General features: G+C 36.9%; 1 protein-coding gene across 2 annotated transcripts in view; it reads left to right on the plus strand.

The window, feature by feature from the left end:
* LARS2 (leucyl-tRNA synthetase 2, mitochondrial) overlaps positions 1-18,740 on the plus strand; it is an 89,119-nt gene that overhangs the window by 26,785 nt on the left and 43,594 nt on the right. For both annotated transcript variants that reach the window (XM_030008649.2, XM_030008647.2), the window contains 3 exons: positions 4,048-4,191; positions 16,289-16,396; positions 17,925-18,084. In XM_030008649.2, coding sequence (XP_029864509.1) covers positions 4,048-4,191; positions 16,289-16,396; positions 17,925-18,084 — 412 coding nt within the window. The remainder of the gene's footprint in view (positions 1-4,047; positions 4,192-16,288; positions 16,397-17,924; positions 18,085-18,740) is intronic.

Consider the following 18,740-nt stretch of genomic DNA (forward strand, 5'->3'; position numbering starts at 1 on the left):
TTTTATATGTAACTAAATTTTATATGTAACTAACTAACATGAATGGGTATTGTAGCCAGTCAAATCAGAAATGTTTATTGTCAGTGATTTACATCGAAGTGCAGGATCAGAATATGGCTACTATTAGTTTATTTCATGGCTTTAATATAGAATTTTCTAGATGTTAACTTCCCTCTCATGAAAACATACTAGATAATGTGATCCTTCGGAGTCTCTTCAGCAGTGAGATTATTTAACTGTACAACATTACTGTCATACTGTCTCAGAACTGATAGGATTGGATAGAATAATAGGAGATTATGTGCCTAACCGTCCAATTCCTGGACCCTGTTGGTGATCTCTAAAGTATTACAGAAATACTAGGTGCTGTATGACTATCACAGCTGTTTATCTGTTAGCAGTACTTTAAGAAATTATTGACCTTACAATATTTCATAAATAACATATATCAGGCTACCTGAAAAGGGAAGGGTTCAGTTAACTTCTTAAGCAGGATGTGAAACAACGATGTTAAATGAGCATTCCAAAGAACTCTCTGTATAGCCAAGGCAATGCAGTTCCAAAATACGTGAATAGCTGCACATAAACAAAGCTGCAATTTAGTGAACGTTTCTAACTTAAAGTGGAAACTAAGATTTCTTAAATATGCTTTGATGTTTCATTTGTATTCTGTAGAAACCTGGAAACTCCATAGGATATAATTAGGGATGTACTCTAATTATTCTCTGAACCCAGAGAAAGAAGTTGATGGGGAAAGGTTGCATTTGGAATGGCAGGGTGTTACTGAGCTACTTCTTCTATTTTCATAGGCAAGATGTATTCAGAAATCTTAAATAACAACCAGCAAAAAGATTCAATATTTGATACTTCCTAACATGCTGGATTTAGGGTGGGGTTTTTTTCATGGTTTGTTTTTTTTTTCTGTAATTATTTTTTGTGTTTGTAATAAAAAAATTAACCCTTAGTTTTGCCATAACAAACTTATTTTTATCTGTAAATTTGTTTGCTTGACAAGTGGCCCCAGGTGAATCTGAAAAGCAAGAGGCTTGCTGCTTCGTTAGAAGCAGTGATGATATACAAAACAAATTTTGCATGCAGGCTCCAAGTAGTGTGGGATCCTGGAGGTGTTTGCGTACCAGTGATTGGATCTACTTCCCTCTTAAGAGTCAAGGATCAGTTTGAGGACTTAAATCAGCATCTGTCAACCTGTAGGGGATGTAATCTCTGGTGGATATGAACCAGTTGCTTTTTGGCAGGAAACAGATGGCAGAGCTAGCCTGTAACCCTGGGTCTCTTCAAACAGTCATATATACTTAAAGCATGTATTTATCCCACGCTGTCAGCGTATCTGTAATATATGTTAGGCAGTATTTTTGCACAGCTTGAAGTCTCCTGTATTACAATTTCATTTTGGGTACAAGGAGATAATTCATAGCCTTACTGTGGCAATAAGAATAATACATGTAGAGTATTAGCCTAGTTAATGCTCTGTTGCAGGAGTATGTGTGTCTGGCCAGAAATTACCCTGGCAGGGAGACACAGAATGTCCAGGAGCTGCAATTACTGAGAATTAACAATGTCTGTCTGGGTGCCACAGGGCATCTTTATTCACTGTAGCAAAATCCTCTCTCCCTGCAGTACTGATCTAGTCAATACGCTGTAGAGGTTATTGACCTGGCTAGATCTGGGTGTCTCATTGAGGCTGAGATTAATAGCTACCTAGACTCTATTATTTTGATTAGATAGCGGTAGACTGTAATGGAACTATAGACACCAAACCTGGAGATAAATACTTATGCTATAGATACCTGAAGTTAGACAAGATGAATCCTATCTTAAAACCATATGGTCTACATTGGTGTAGTGAGGAGATCTAAATAATTGGCATGCTCTATACACTTTTGCACTGGGCTCTCTTTGTGTAGATGACTTTTAGCGGATTCCTGGGGCCATAGTTTCAGATGCTGTCATTGTCAAGAAGGTGCCTGTGTGAGGTACAAGTAGGAACTAAGGATTTAATTTAATATCCAGATTCTGGATATTAGTCAATAGGCTGAGAGAGATGGAAGGAACAAAATGCAACTTTAAAAATTCACAGGCAAGACCTTTCAGCTATGGATTTCTTAAATGCATATTTGCTTGATTTGTTTAGATAAGTCTTCCTGTTATGAATCATGAGAATATGTTATGCTAAATAATTATACTCATATAAATAATTTCAGTTACCTTCTAAAATTTTCATCACAGATTTAATCCAGTATCATCAAAGTAGAAACAGTATTTTTTTCTCAACTTTGAGTCATAGCCAGTTTAATACAAGCATATGCTAATACGGCTTTATGCAACTGGCATTTTATTACTTCTTAATATTATCTGATTTATCTCTCTTTAGGTGTTATATTAACTTTGTAGTGATGTGGGATTTTTTTCAAAACTTAATTTATAAAGATCGTTACTTTAGAGCCAACTTCATAATGTGTTGTATCATTACTGAAGAAATTGTGTGTTCTGAAAGTCTAGAAAATAGATCTGTAATAGTGGAATACATTGATTGCTCTTAATTTGCCAATGAATTTTCAGAAGCCTCTTATAAAAACCAGTGCGGTGTTATTGGTAGGTAACAGATAAAAGGTAGGCAAAGTGTAAAAAGTTTAACCAGTGACATATAAGCTTCATTTGAAGGTGAGTTTGTTTTTTTTCAAAGAGTGACTTTCTTTCATTTCATTATAATAAATTTTGTATAATCAGTGTAGGTAAGCAGACTTCATGCGCACAGATGCGTACACACACACACACTGATAACAAAACCGGCAACAGTATTCCTAAGGAAGAGGATCCATGCATCTGTCTTTCTGCTTTGTAAGACAAAGATAAGATAAGATTTGTAAAATGGTTGTGATATTTACTGTTTCTGAGGATATGTAGCATATTTAAAACTAAGCAATATGAGTTGTTTGGAAACTGGGGCATTTCAGAAGGTGATTGGTGATAGATAAAATGTAAAGTGAGTAATATGAGGACAGTGTCAGAAGGTGATTGGTGATAGATAAAATGTAAAGTGAGTAATATGAGGACAGTGATTAGTTTTTAGATTGAGATACTAAGTCCTCCCCATACCCAAAGAATGCATTTGACATTTTCAAATAATGTTTAATGTATTAGAACGCTATGGAGCTGGAGCTACCGCTTTTCAGTCAGGCTGATTTAGCTCTGATTTAGCTCAAATACTAAATAACACTCAATATAATGGATTACTCTTCTTTATCGCTTTGGTGGTTTTTTTTTTCTTTTTCTTGCTGTTCATTTTTTCAAGTTAATGTCTAGCATTGAATACCACTTCTGTAATGACCATTAGGATTCATTTATGGTCTTAGATCCTTTATGATAAATGATCAGCTAAACTGTTCAACACTGCGGGGAGTGAGTTTGATTTTTGCTCCCTCCCCAGTATGTTATGTCAGGTGTTTCAGTTAGCCCTCAAAAACCAAGGTTTGTAGAGTTGAACATCAACATTTATTTCACTTTAGATTTTCTTTAATATATTTGTATTGATAAGGAAAGATGATTCCAAAAGTAGCTGACAGTTGACAGAAGTTATGTGCAGAAAATACCAACTCTTTCACTTGAAATATAGTTCACCGCTATAATACTTCTTTGTGATTCTGTCCTCTAGAGATCCTCAGTTATTCACCCCCCTCAGTCTGACTCAATGCTTTTGGATTAGTGGTGGACAGCTTTTAAGCATCAGACTATGTAATTTGCAGTATAGCCAACTGGTACACCTACCTGTTTAATATTGAAGTGTCAGCCTATCCCGCTAGCATGGTCAATCAAGGCAAATGCTGCCAACTGCATTCTTGAGAAGGTGAATATTCAAAATATCTTCAATTGAGTCCATGTTGCTGATTCAAATGGATGTTATAAAAATGTAGAAAAGTCAGGGGCCCAAGGAGTGTTTCTGGATAATTCTTTTGGTGTCTGAAAAGTAAGATTCTGGGTTTGAAATAGCTGCTGAAAATATTTTTTCTTCTTGCAAATTTTTTTTAGGCCTTGGTTAATTGGGATCCAGTGGATCAGACTGTTCTAGCTAATGAACAGGTGGATGACAATGGTTGCTCATGGCGTTCAGGAGCGAAAGTGGAACAGAAATACCTCAAACAGTGGTTTATCAAAACTACTGCTTATGCAAAGGTATGAGAATACAGTTTTTGGAAATTATGGTAGCACTTAACAGGGGCAACTTTTCCTCCAGAAATATTCATCAAGCTGAATGTGGTCTTTTATATATGCATGTTTGTGTAATATATAATTATATAGTAATACATGTGATCTATCCCTCTGTGTGTGTGTATATAAAAATTATTATCCCTGAAGTCTTTCAGTTCACGTCTTTAAGAATTCTAAGTAATTGGTGTGGGATTAAGTTTTGAAGAAATCAAAAAGCATAAATTAGGAGTGAATGAATGAATTCTGCATTCACACGTTGTCATCCTGTGTTTACCATCAAGAGCTTTTCTGCATATTTTGAGTGTACAGCTGTGCAATCTTTTGAGCCAGAAACTTGTTTGCCTAGTCAACCTATTGGACTTACAGGCATGGTATAAGCAGTGGCGTACAGCCTGTCACCTAGCGTTCATTTCCACTTGTGTCTGAACCATAGTTCTTTATGATTAACTGCTCTTAATTGAAGATTCCATCTGGACCTTCTGTTTTACCTTACTTCATATACTCCACTCTATTTGATTATCTGTATTTTTAAAAATATTTTCAAGTTCTTTAAACATCCTGTTTTGTTATGAGCTCAAATTTTGATTGTGATTGGACAGCATAGTTTCCACACCTAGGAATTCTTCAAAATTTTGGCATTATGCTCTCTGAGATGAAAGGTGTTGACTACCTGTTTTGTCTGAGTGAAGTTTTTATTCCATCCAAGTGTTCTGTGTATTGAGACTTCAAGTACGGATTGAGAAAGTTATTCCCAAGAAAATATTAAAAATTAATCTTTGACTCCTTTCCTGACTCTCAGATTCAAGAGATCAAACTTCTACCATCATCCAGGGAGAAGAAATCCAGGTCTCACTCTAGGTGCATTCATGATAAAGAGAAAAACTTTAGATATCCTGCCTGATGCTTTGATTTCTCATACACAGAGAGGGTGCTTGATGCACGTTTTCCGATTGTGCTGCCTGTTCTGGCAGTAAGGAGGGAACATCTGCTGTAGCTGAAGGAAAAATGGAGCATGTCTGCACAATCACAAAATGATCACAATGTTCTGAGCTTTTTCTTGGTGCTCTTGTTGCCAGATTTCATGATCACTTTTGTGATATTTCAGGGTCTGCCCCAGCTGACTGTTTCCCTCAGTTTGAGGCTGGAGCTTCACTAGTTTCTACCTTTACTGATACATCTTTTGTCTATTGTCTTTATAAAGGTTGTAGGAAATAATGACTGGTATTTCTGGGCTGTATCCCTGCTTGCACCAAATCACTGTTCACTTATCTCCCCCTAAGAGGGGTGAATCAGCCTTACATTTTTACTCCTAAAGACCAAAAGACAAGACTGAGGAGCTTTTCAGTAACCTTGAAAACACCCTTGGCTTATGGGATTATTACCTCTTGCTCAATATCCGCCCTCCTCTGGGGAGGAGGATTTTATCTTTTGTCTTTAGTCTCTGACCTAAGAAATGTCGTTACAGGAAAGGCATCAGCTCTTGGGATGATCACATCTCCCACATGTCATTCTCCAGTAAGTAGGCTCAGCTGATGACAAGAAGGAACTTGTGCCTCCACAACAGCCCCTCATTTCCCCCCCCATAGATGTCACTTCAGGAGACTACCATATACCCTACCTACATGAAGGTCAAAAGTACAAACAACCCCTTGTTCTTGAACATCTCAGTGGCATCATAAATGAGAGCTGCTTCTACTTTTCATTTGGGGATGAACATTTATATCAACCTGTACAAAACCTTTAAGCATTACTACAGAGGACAGCTGAGTACTCTACAGATCTCTTAAAGGTTTCCCAAAATTTTGTTCTGCACATGATTGATATTCTGTAGGGTCTATGCTAGCTGATATGACCAGGTTGATGAATGATGCCATATTGCTCCCAGCGCAAGTGCTTTGGCAAGCATTGTCTTCATGTGCTTCCATTTCTTCTACAGTGACAGATGCTACCAAGTATCAGCAGGTGGTTTGGATTTTCCTTTTTACTCACCTGCCACTGACTCCCATTTCTGTTGCTGTGGTTCTGGCACATTTTAAGCAGTCTCACTCTGCTTCTTTTGGCAAAGGCTTTGAACATTTGGTTGTAGAGAGGGAGAAAAAATTACCTTTTTCCCCAAAACCTTCAAATAAGAATAGCAGATTACCAGGCTCTGCTGTTGTAAGTCCAGTATCTAATATTAGGTGGATTTCATGCTTTGGAAGATTAAGATAAATACATTCCCTTTTTTGGTACTTACGTTTTTTCTTTCAAGTTATGAGAGGCTAGATGATGTAGCATGTTGTGCCTTACTTTCTGAAGAAGACTCTTTTGGCCATACAGCTCTGAATAGCCCATGAACTGCAAGCTGCAACTGAAGATTGTCCATGGAAGGGAGACCGTCTCTGAGCTAGCACTGGCCAAGTACTTCAGTCTCTTAGAGACTCTGTGCCCACACTGGCATAACCAAGAAGCTTCACAATAGCATTTTGACAGAAGCCAAATTACAGATCTTAAATGCTACAACTTTGGCTCCTCTTTCTGAATATCTTGACTAATTATCCTCAAAACTCAACTTTGCACACATTTCTTCATTCCTTACCGTAGTCATCCCAGTACTTTTCAAGGAGTGGTAAGAGACATGAGTCCTTCCTTCTAAATCTGTTTCTTTTGTATACTTTTTCTTTGGATTCAGGCTGTTGACAGTTGATCTGAATCTATATCATCCTAAATAGCATAGTGTTGAACACCATGGTTACAGCAATCACTCTTCCTAGCCTATTCCTCAAACCTTCTTCCCCACCTCTTTTCAAAAGCCCTTCCCAGGAGACCGGACTTTATTGAAAGACGTTCATTTACTTTTATCATTTACAGAGCCTTTCATCTTGGAGTGGAGGGTCCAGATTTTACAGAGCTAGTCCTAATTGATGTGGAGGATAGAGACATCTCTTTAAGAAGCTAAAGATATTTAATCACTTAAATGATTTTAGGATGATAACATTAGTGGTGATAATACCTTCACTTCAGCAGGGGGGATTATTTCATATCTCTTGATCTTGAAGACACTCATGTCCATAAAGAGATTTTCCTGGCTTACATCATGGACTGGAACCACTACCAGTACAACTTCCTTTTCTTGAAAGTCTTTGCTGTTCAGAGACTTCAGATATTTGTGCTTCTAATGATGAATGAGTACAACAATTAGGTTCTTTATGGATCTCACTTCTCTTTTTCTTCAGTTGTTTGGGGCTTGCCATGAACATGTGTATAGTACCTTCTCTGCAGTTATTTTCAGGCACTTGAAGGCTCAGGATGCTGAAGTAGTAGAAAGCATTTTTATCCAAGCTGGGCTTAGATGGTGAAGGTTACTTATGGCACTCCATATGCCAGACTCCTGTAAATGGGAAATCTGAGAGGACATTAAAAAGATTATCTTTAGTGGGGATTTCAAATCCATGGTCAACATTTTTGCATTAAAAAAACCCTAATAGAAATAGAAGTTTGCCCTTCCAGAACTTGTCTGGCCCTGAGGTCTTTATTCCCCATTTCTGAGTCAATTGCCTGTTGAACGTCTTTTGTCCAGTTCTGCTTCTTTTGAAGGTATCCAGAAGGTTAAGGCAAGATGGTGCCAGATTAGCATGGTCAAAATCATTATGATCCAAAGATCTACGTTTTCTGTCAGTATAGAGTAGCTTTTAGGACTTCGAGCTATACTGCCAGAACTTGTATCAGAACACACCTAGCCCCATATTTCCTGTATCTCACAACTTGGACAAGTTCATGGGCACAGAGCAGATTTATTCCTTCCTTGTGTGCGATGTTCTTACATCTTACATGTGTGAGTTTGGGAAAAGGTAGAGAGCGAAGTGGATGAAGCTTTCAGTGAATTGTATGGCTAGATTTCTGTTATCCGCTGAAGTTTCACTACTTTTTATTTTGAAATTAAAAAAATAGGAGGCACGAAGAGATTATCTGATAGTAATTTAATCCTTGCACCTTTTGGGGAAGATTTGTATTTTTTTCCCACTTTGGCTACTTTTAGACTTAGAGGGTTAGTATTCTTTAAGTGTGTTCTACTTCTCCCACTCATCTTTCTCCAGTGAGGCCTTAATCTGGTTTTGGTATTTCATGGGGAAAGCCATTTGATTCTGGTCACCTTTTGCTTGCATCTTCAATGGTGACTTATTTCTTCTGAAAAGTTTACAGAAATTCAAGACCAAATGTCAGGAAGCTCCACTTTCCTTACCCTTTTTCTGCAAGAAGGCTCTCTGCAAACCTGTTCCCTATTCCTTCCAGAATTTATCCCTGAGTTTTCTTTTAAGTTGACACAGTGGAAAATCATGTTGAAAAAAAGCTTTATTTCTGGTAGGTAACTCTTTTCCTCTGTGGCTTAGAGGAAAATGTAAGTCTTTGTTTCATAACCATGTTCCATAGACAAGGTTCCGTTTAAAACACATTTAATGAATCTGCTATCCCTTAATTCTTCATGCAAATTACCAGCTAGCAATAATGGCTGAATATATATGCATACGACTTATTTTCTACTTGGAGCATCCACAAATTATTTTGTTGTAACTATTCAACTTATTTATACTGAATATTGATGATCTTTCTAGTCATCTGTGTTCTGCTATTTCACCCATGTCTCATTTTACGTTTTTTCCTGTATCTCACAACCTTAATAAAAAGAAGTATTAGTAAGGGTAATCTTCATCTGCAATGCTTAAATTACTAGGCGAATAGCAACAAGAAGTTACGTGATCAGTAATTGGCTGTGAAGTCATCTCCTGTGTTACAGGAGTCAGTGTTTCATTCCTACACACCCTATTCTTTAGATCTCTATTGTGTCCAGAGGAATCGTCTTATGTGGATTTGCTTTGATTTCTTTATTGTTACTGCACCAGCTCATAGTCCGTCCTTGAAATAAAAAATACAAACTAACAAAGCAGTGTTGGCCCACATGGCAATTTACCTTTGGCAGTGCATTTTTTTCAAAGGGCAAAAATATTGACCATGCTTTAAACGCTTAGCAGAAAGCATTCTGTTTATGTAAAGTAATAAAGTAATCATGACCCATTTTTCTAAACTGTGTAGTACATCTGAAATGGTCTAGCAGCTTTTATGGATTTTTAAAGAACATTTTAATTGTCATTTTTCTTTTGACAGATTTCTTTGGTAAAAGTATAACGCCTTAACTGATGGCATTATTATTCAAATTGTTGTCTGTGCATTTAAGATGTTTAAGCTAAAACATTTAGTTGCTATGGTTACCCAGCTGAATCTGTAGGCAGATTCATTGGAAAAGTCTATCTGTAAATGTTAGTATTTTCTGTGTGTACCTGTAAATTGCTATTATGTTTTTTTATGCACAGTCAACTGAGTCCTCAAATCTGAATCTATAAGGTTAGTCTTTGCATACTCCCTGTTCTTCCTAAATTAATTTTATACAATATGTTTTCATATTTTACTTTTCAAAAATCACCCAAATAACTGGAAAATAATCTTTTTTTGAACAAAATAAAATAAAAGCAACTTTGAAACTTCAAGTTTTGCCTTAAATCATTTCCCTTTTTTGCACAGCAATAAGGATAGTATATGTATGTTTAATTTAAATACTGGGGAAAGTGACAGGACATACAAAATTCTGCCACTCTAATTTACAGTTGCCATACAGATAAGTAGTGCTCTTTTTTTTTTTTTTTTTAAACAGACATTTAGAGACAAATCCTTTTCATGTTCTGTGGAGTGCAGGAACTTAGATGTTTAGCATGGTGCTGACTCTGTGAAGGAAAAGCAACAAATGGTTTACCAGTTCTTCTCCAGCTTTTCTCTGCATTTGCACTGCATCTGACAGCCCCTTTGGTCTGAATACATTTGGAACTATTTCACGTGATCGTGTTTTGATTGATTTTTTTATTTTCTATTTTATTTCTGAGATATATTGAACAGAATGGTAATGAAATGTAACGAAACCGAAGTACTGCATTTTAGGATGTTAAGAGTCTTGACAGTACTTTGGATTTCATAGCATGAGGTAATGCCTCGTCACTGAGGAGAACAGAAATGCTGGCTCTTCAGTTTTTCATGCTTTGTGTGATTTTTTTTTTTTTTTTTTCACTTCCCACACCTGGGGTCTAGCTCATACTTGTCTTCTCCTAACAGGATGGACCTGATAAACTGATAAATTCAAGTTCCTGTTGGTATAAGGTTAATCAAAACAGTGAATGCTCAGGACTACTAAAAATGATAACAAATGTTTTAAAGAGCTTTTATATTTATGGAATCAATCCCGAAGGTACGCTTCATTATATTGGAAAGGGAATATCTTCTCTTTGGTAGTTGCTATGATGAGAACAGCTCTGGAGAAGAACGCTGGCTTTACGTTTTGCTTTTGAGGAATCATTTCTTTGCCTCAGTCCTATGTAATCAAACCAGTGGTGTTTGTTGACCATAAATTATAGGGTAAAGAAAGGGGAAAACTGCTGACAGTTCAGACGTTTATGAGAAGGAATTTGAAGTATACACAGTATCTGTGTTACTGCTCCTTTTTAATGTATTTTTTCAGTATACTTCATACATGGGAAATAAGTCAAGAGTGACCTACAATAGCACGGGCAGAAACCACTGAACGTAAAAAAACCCAAAACAAAACAAGAAGAGATTAAATACCAGCAGAAGCTGTACTGCATAATCACAATTGGAACTGTGCAATAGAGTGCAAAATAAAACAGTGGGCAACCTAACTTTAATTTCCTGTACTTTAGTTAATATATTGAGTTATATTAAATGATTTCATGTAATTTTAGTTTGTATTTGGTTACTCTTGTGGGAGCTTGATCAAATAAAGTGAAGAATTTCATTTTAATCCAAACAGATCTTGAATATTTCTTTGACTCTTCCTCAGAAGCAAAGTGGTTTATTTAATTTAGTAGAAGACAATTTTATTTTGCTAATGAATTGAATGCTTTTGAAATGAAACCTTTTGCTGACCTTTTTATTTTAGTCTTGTTGTTATGTTGCAAATTTGTCAAACTTCATTGAAGTGTCTTCATTGAAAAAATAGTAGACATATGGCTTTATAGCTTATATTAAGATCTTTCACTTTATTTCATTTACTCTCATGAAGGAGTTGAAATACTCTCACTAAGTATGAAATTAGTGGCAGGCATTGATCATACTAAAAATTTTAATTCCCAAAGTCAGAGACTGAATTTTTCAGGTGTTCAGCAGAATCTTCCCTCTTTGAACTACAAGCAGGGGGATTTTTGGAGTGGAGATACTCATGGGAACTTATAAAGCACTTCTGTTCTGTGATTTTATGGACCTTTTTTTCCTGAAGATTGCTAAACGGAAGTTCTGTTTTCTCTACGAATCTTCAACAGACTAAACAGCTGGATATGTGAGATCAGTTTTCCACTTTCAAATGCTTTACTTCTAGTTTCAGTCTTGGTCATCATTGTCGGTGATGAATTTTCAGCAAACTCATATTGATTTTGTGACTCTCTGATCATCTGAGTTGGTTGACCTTCATCTTCTAGCTGTGCCAGAATTCTCTAGGTGTTCTGAAAGAGTAAAGTAGTCCTGTGAAACATTAGTTTATCGTGAATGTTCAACTTCTCCAGCACTTAAGTCAAAATTTCCTAAAGGTGTAAGAGCCTTGAAGTCATTCTCATCCCTGAATGTAGCTTTGATTTCTTTAGCTTTTTCCTGAGTCTGTCTATCTTAAGATCTGGAAGACTGCCAAAATGTATTTATGCTTTACCTTGACATGTGTTTAATTAAGATGGGAGTAATTTCTCCTGTAATTAGACGTTTGGATTTGAAGTTTTCTTGTCTCTTCCTGAGCCGTGAAAAATAAAAGTAGAAAGACTCTGCTACCGCATGTTTCCAAGTTTCTCACTATTAAGTCATCATCAGAAATTTGGAAATGGAGTTTATTTGATAAGCTTATAATTCTCTGCTTACTGGATTGTAATGCTGCTGTTGTTCTTTGTCCCTTGCAGAATTCAACACGGTTTTACTTTTGTTTACTTGCCTATGTGCTGGGAATCTTCTTGTTGATTGCCTTTTCTGTGTTACCTAGTTAACAAACTTGTGGCACAGATGACTAGGAGTTATGTACATGCCTTTAAGAGTCACAATTTTTGTTTAAGGAATCATATCAGTAATTGCAAAATAATAATTGGAGCAGAATTCATGGGACTACTTTAATGATTCAAAAGATGTTTTACCAAACATAGCAGTGATTTTAACAAAGAACATGGAAGCACAATTCATGGAGTTAATACTTAACTTTTCAAACACTAGCTTATAATATTCAGGAATTTCTGTGTTAGCGTTGGTCAGCTTCAATTCAAGAGTTTCGTATAGCCAAACAGGCTATATGTAACTTTTTAAAATTAATAATAGTTTTAACATACATTTATAGATTTGTGTTTTTGCAGGGTGTGGTGCAAGTGGATTTGAAAATGAAAAGTTTTTTTTTAAAAGACTTTCCCTTAGGCAATTTTTAAAAACCTCCTAATTTGCACAGATGAATTTTGAATGTACAAGTGCACTCGTGTGTAAGAATTAATGTTTTTCTACTTTGCTGTAGTGAGTTCCCTAGGTTAATTTACCATCCAGAAACACTTATTAACATGCTAGCAGTATACATACTGTGTATTTTTTGCCTCTGTAACACTATGTAAAGTGTTTGTGTGTTACATGTTCAGTTTCTACTTCACCTGCTATTCGTAGCCTTGACAAGAAACCAAAGTAGTGTTGAGTACAAAGAACAGAGAATCCTAATTCCATATTGAAAAAATTTTTAAGGTTGTTTTGGTTGGGTTTTTTTAATCACACTATGCTACTGTTTGTGTGCATATTAAGATGTGAAGGGTTTGTGTTTGCAAACTCTGCTAGGCTGTGTCATCATGCAGAATAAGTTTTGTTATCTTCGTTCAGGTGAAGCTAAGTTGGCTCTTAATGTATTTAGCTACATGAAGCAACTGCATTATCAATAGAAGAATTGGACTAAGTCAGATTGGCTCCTAATAAGGCCAAGTAACTGGAGTTAAAATCATTATCACACTAGTATTAAGGATCTTGCAGTGAAAAAACATCTAGAAAGTTTTGCTGGCAAGCAATTGCAAAAACAGTACAGTTTCAGTAGAGCACATGCACACTTAGCTGCTTCTGCCAGCGAAATGTAGTGTAGATTAGGATGGATATCCAAGCAGGAGAATTTATAAAAATATGCTAATGTGTCCAGTCAGTTCTGTGTGTATTGGCACAATTTCATTCTGTCTAAAAGGCATAAAATTCTTACAAAGAATATATCCAACTGTTGTCTATATAGCTCTCTATATCTCTGTATATCTCCAGTTATTCATTATTCTTTGGTAGGTATATATGTACATGGATTATTCATGGCTGATAAAGCTCAGTAGTCTCTGGAACACTAAAATTAATGAGAATAATGAGAATTTTGAATTCTCTATGACATAGTATGCTTGCAGTTGTGAGCTAGAACTGATTAAAGTCACAGTATGATTAAAACCCTTCCAAAATCTTAACATTGTTTTATTTTTAAATAATCAGAAAATTAATTCGATTCTTAAGGATGTAGAAAGCAATAATCCCAAGTGATAGTATGATATTATGATTTATGAAGGACATGCCCTTTGTTGTATTTTGAATGATAGATATACAACAGAGCAGTAACTAGAAAGTAATTCTGATGTCTTTTATGCATCTCACTTTGAAAATATTTAAGAATGTAGTTAAAACACAACAGTTGAAAAAGAATGAGTTGTATATTCACTAATTATCTAACTACCCACTATTTAATTTGAGCAGCATGTAGTAGCTACTGTCCATCCTTGCAGGTTGTTAGCAATTAATTAGATAATAAAGAGCTTGCACACTGATGTTGGGAGTCACAGCTAAGGAAAAATTATTCAACGTTGTCCTAGTTTCAGCTGGAATAGAGTTAACTGTCTTCCTAGTAGCTGGTACGGTGCTATGTTTTGAGTTCAGTATGAGAAGAATGTTGATAACACCGATGTTTTCAGTTGCTGCTAGTAGTGTTTAGACTAATGTCAAGGATTTTTCAGCTTCTCATGCCCAGCCAGCGAGAAAGCTGGAGGGGCACAAGAAGTTGGGACAGGACACAGCCAGGGCACCTGACCCAAACTGGCCAACAGGGTATTCCATACCATGGGACGTCCCATCTAGTATAGGAACTGGGAAGTGGGGGCGGGGAATCACCGCTCGGGGACTAGCTGGGTGCCGGTCGGTGGGTGGTGAGCAATTACACTGCGCATCATTTGTACATTCCAATCCTTTCATTATTGCTGTTGTCATTTTATTAGTGTTATCATTATCATTATTCGTTTCTTCTTTTCTGTTCTATTAAACTGTTCTTATCTCAACCCGTGGATTTGCTTCTTTTCCCGATTTTCTCCCCCATCCCACTGGGTGGGGGGGAGTGAGTGAGCGGCTGCGTGGTGCTTAGTTGCTGGCTGGGGTTAAACCACGACAAACGTATTGCCTTATTCTTAGATTTTAACTGTAATTGTTCAGCATATCCACCATCTGTCCAAGTGACTCATGCCTCTGGCTGTACTTCTGCCAAAGTAAAGATTGTGGGCAGTCATGGAGTATTCACAACAAAAATGTGAAGTGTTATGAAGTGAAAAATGAGATGAGCTTTGAGTTATCCATCCCTTTGTATGTCTCCTTTTCTTTTTTATAGATTTCATTTATTAAAAACATACTGTTCAAATTGTTCAGGCAAATATTAGTTGAGTTGGAATAGTCCGTTATGCTTCCATGCCACACATCAGAAAGCACATAAATATATGGATATATCTCTTGCTGACTATAAATATACATCGAAGTTACAGGTTGGCTAATGGACATTATGGCTAATGAAGGAGCCAACACTTAATTTCTTCTCTGCTGCATAATATAGAATCATAGAATCGTTTAGGTTGGAAAAGACCTTTAAGATAATCGAGTCCAACCGTTGACCTAGCACTGCGAAGTCCACCACTAAACCATGTCCCTCAGCACCACATCTACACATCATTTAAATACCCCCGGGGATGGTGACTCAACCACTTCCCTGGGCAGCCTGTTCCAATGCTTGACAACCCTTTCAGTGAAGAAATTTTTCCTATTATCCAATCTAAACCTCCCCTGGTTTAACTTGAGGCCATTTCCTCTTGTCCTATCAGTTGTTACTTGGGAGAAGAGGCTGACCCCCACCTCGCTACAGCCTCCTGTCAGGTAGTTGTAGAGAGCGATAAGGTCTCCCCTCAGCATCCTTGTCTCCAGACTAAACAGCCCCAGTTCCCTCAGCCGCTCCTCATAAGACTTGTTCTCTAGACCCTTCACCAGCTTCATTGCTGGTTGCTTACAATAATTATATTATTATATTATTATATTATTTTTTTTATTTTATATGGACCCTTATTATTATGATTTGGGTTGGGTCTTTTTTACAGGATGATATCACCTAAAGATCCCACTCAGTTTTACAGCCTGTTGTGCTTGGTGAAATATCAATATGAAATATGAAAAATAGATTGGCAGCTGGAAACTATTTTGCCATTTTAAGTCAGAGCTTGAAAATTTTAGGATGTGTAAATGTCTTCTGTCTGACTGCCATCTCCAGGCTATTGTCTAGAGCAAAGAATCCAATGTAGGCTTCATACCTGCAAGCACACCTCTTACGTATCTGTAGTCTTGTTCAGCTCATTAGGTCACTTAAACTTCCCACAAGTTACAGTCATTGGGAATATTTTCTGTGTTTGTTTTCATCTAAGGGTTTTGTTCTGTGTTGAAGGTTTAGTCCATTCAAAAGGAAGGCTGCTTCTAATAGCAACAGGGTCTCTGTTGGAGACAACATGCCTCTGGCTTGTGCTGTGTTAATTCTGTTCTCAAAGAGATGAATTCGAGGCAGCAGCAGTACAAAAACACGTCTTCCTATGTTTTTACCAGCACCTTATAATTTTGCTGTTGTTATAATTAAACCCATAGTCTTAATTTGTATGCTTACAAAAGCTGAATGTCTTAATTCTTTATTTTATTGTATCAGGCTATGTTTGATGCTTTGTCCGATCTCCCTGAGTGGTATGGTATAAAAGAAATGCAAGCAAATTGGATAGGTGACTGCGTTGGATGCTATCTTGACTTCTTGCTAAAGGTAAGTCAGAAATTTCAATACTGCTATCTTGGTTGGGCTAACCGCAACCCCTGAAATGTGTGATGTGTGAAATGGGAATGGGTTTTCAGATCTAAAAAGCTTGAAACCTACTAAAAGAGGTTATTATGTGTTCATGCCCACACCAGCACAGATTCGCCAAGAACACCACTTGTGGGTTGAAGAGATACTCCCTGCTGTCCTCTTTAGGAAAGGGTTTGTGTGTTCAAGCACAACATCGGATGCAAACTGGCTGTGTGTATTTATGCCAAAATATATGCCAGCTAATAAGCATTCCTGAAAGCCAGGACATTTAGGGGAGCAGTGCCAACAGCAGTATTAAGAGGTACTGCACACGTCAGCTGGGATCTAGCTGGGCTTTTGCTCCTCCTTGCACAGCATCTTCTCTGTCAGACCCAGGCTGACCTCAGGCAAGTCCCTTTACTTAGATTTGTCCATTATTTCACGTACTACATCCGATAATTAGAATAACGAAAACCACACAGTTAGGTAGTGATGGACCTACAGAGAAGTCTAGATAGAAAGAAAGGAGAGGAAGAAAAAAGAAACCTTAAGAAAATTATAATCATCTACAGAAGGACTTCAGATTTTCCCATTTTTCTCAAGAGATGCAAAAGGCTTCTTGAATACAGTAGTGATAGAAGAGATTTTCAGAGACCTGATGGAATTTCAGCCCTTGTACTTCAAAGCTTTATTGTACTTATTTCCTCTAGTATAAGATTTTAAAAGTGACTTCTTATTTTAAAATACTGAATTTTTGGGAACTTCAGATTGAGACAGCTTAAACTTTCTTAATACTTCTGAACTGGACGCTGCTAGAAGGTGCATTTTTGTATTTAAGTTGTTTTTATCAATTTTTTCTGAAAATGTGCATCAATACCTGTTGTAGAAAAATCTCCTTCTTAGACCCCCATACACTCCACAGTTAATTGATATAAAGCCTGTTGATAGTGCCAGGTGGTAATTCTTAAGCAGTCTTCTAAGTTTATTACTTGTATTTTATGTCCAGTTGTTTTAATGTTGTCCCACCTTTTATTATTTTATTCCTGTACATAAGTTGCAGCATTGACTTCATCAGAGAAGTGTGGTGGAAAGCCTGGTAGCTGAAAAATCTTAAACTTTTTTTAGATTTCAGAGGTTACATCTCATTTCTGTTTCTTGGAAACAGGGCATATGTATTAAAAGTGAATAGAAGGATTCCAAGTTACTTAACCAAGGATTAAATCTCTCTCAGTAGCACAATGTAATATACCATAGGATTTTAGAAAAAAAATTTTATAGGTATATCTGGATAAACTGAGGCGAGACTGTAAAGCAACTTTCTCAAGGTCTTAAAAGTAAATTTTGTCAAGGTTTGATTCTGGAAACTCCCTACAGCAGGAATGCATCTGGCTTTGATATTCAGAACTGTGTATTTCTACAGGGTGATGTAGATTTGTTAGTTGCATAAAAAGGAAGGGAAATGTAAAACCACTGCACTTCCAGTGGGAATTTTCCTGCTCTTTTTCAGGTTAATGGTGAAGTAACAGGAGAGAAGCTAGCAGCTTACACCTATACGCCTGAAGCCATCTATGGAGCTTCCCATTTATATATCTTACCGACTCACAGACTGCTGCATGGGAATAGCAGTCTCAAGGAAGTCTTTCAGAGGGAGTTCATCCCAGGGAAAGGTGATATTTTTCTCATACTGCATTTTGTTGTAGAAGACTAACAATTTTAGAGAATGATCTTCAGAGAATGTGTGTCAAGCTGAGCAGGAGCTGTTCCTGTTGAGAGGGAACAGGTCTTCTGATTCTTGGTGTATGTCAAACAGTATCACATCAGCCTGTCCTGGCTTCAGATGTGGTACAAGCAGCTACGTTAGAATTCTTCCTTTTACCATGGCTGTAACACTTCATAGTATATAAAAGCAATGGAACAGATTCTTGTTTCCTCATGTACCAGAAGTGAGCAGTCCAACTCTGACTGTGTCAGCCCATTGGAAAATCTCACAGCTGTATGGTAATTTGTCATTAGCACAAAGACAGCAGAACCAACTCTTGCACCAGTGATATCTTCCTGTCGTAGGGAATATGAAGAGGGCAATAGATCACCAATACATAGCAAAGTGGATCATTGATAGATAGCAAAATAATACTCTGCTGTGCAGATCCTTAGTTAATACAAGACTCTAATGGAATAAATTCAGAGTATCCCTATAGCAGGTCATGACTTGTACAGAGGATACAAATAAGTGGTAATTCTTTAATGGGTGTTAACTGGTTTCCTGAAGACTCCTACCACCAATTTGGCCTGTATTTAACATTCCTGGCCTACTACTTTTTTG

This window comes from Aquila chrysaetos, chromosome 3, assembly GCF_900496995.4.
Source record: "Aquila chrysaetos chrysaetos chromosome 3, bAquChr1.4, whole genome shotgun sequence".
Lineage (NCBI taxonomy): Eukaryota > Metazoa > Chordata > Aves > Accipitriformes > Accipitridae > Aquila > Aquila chrysaetos.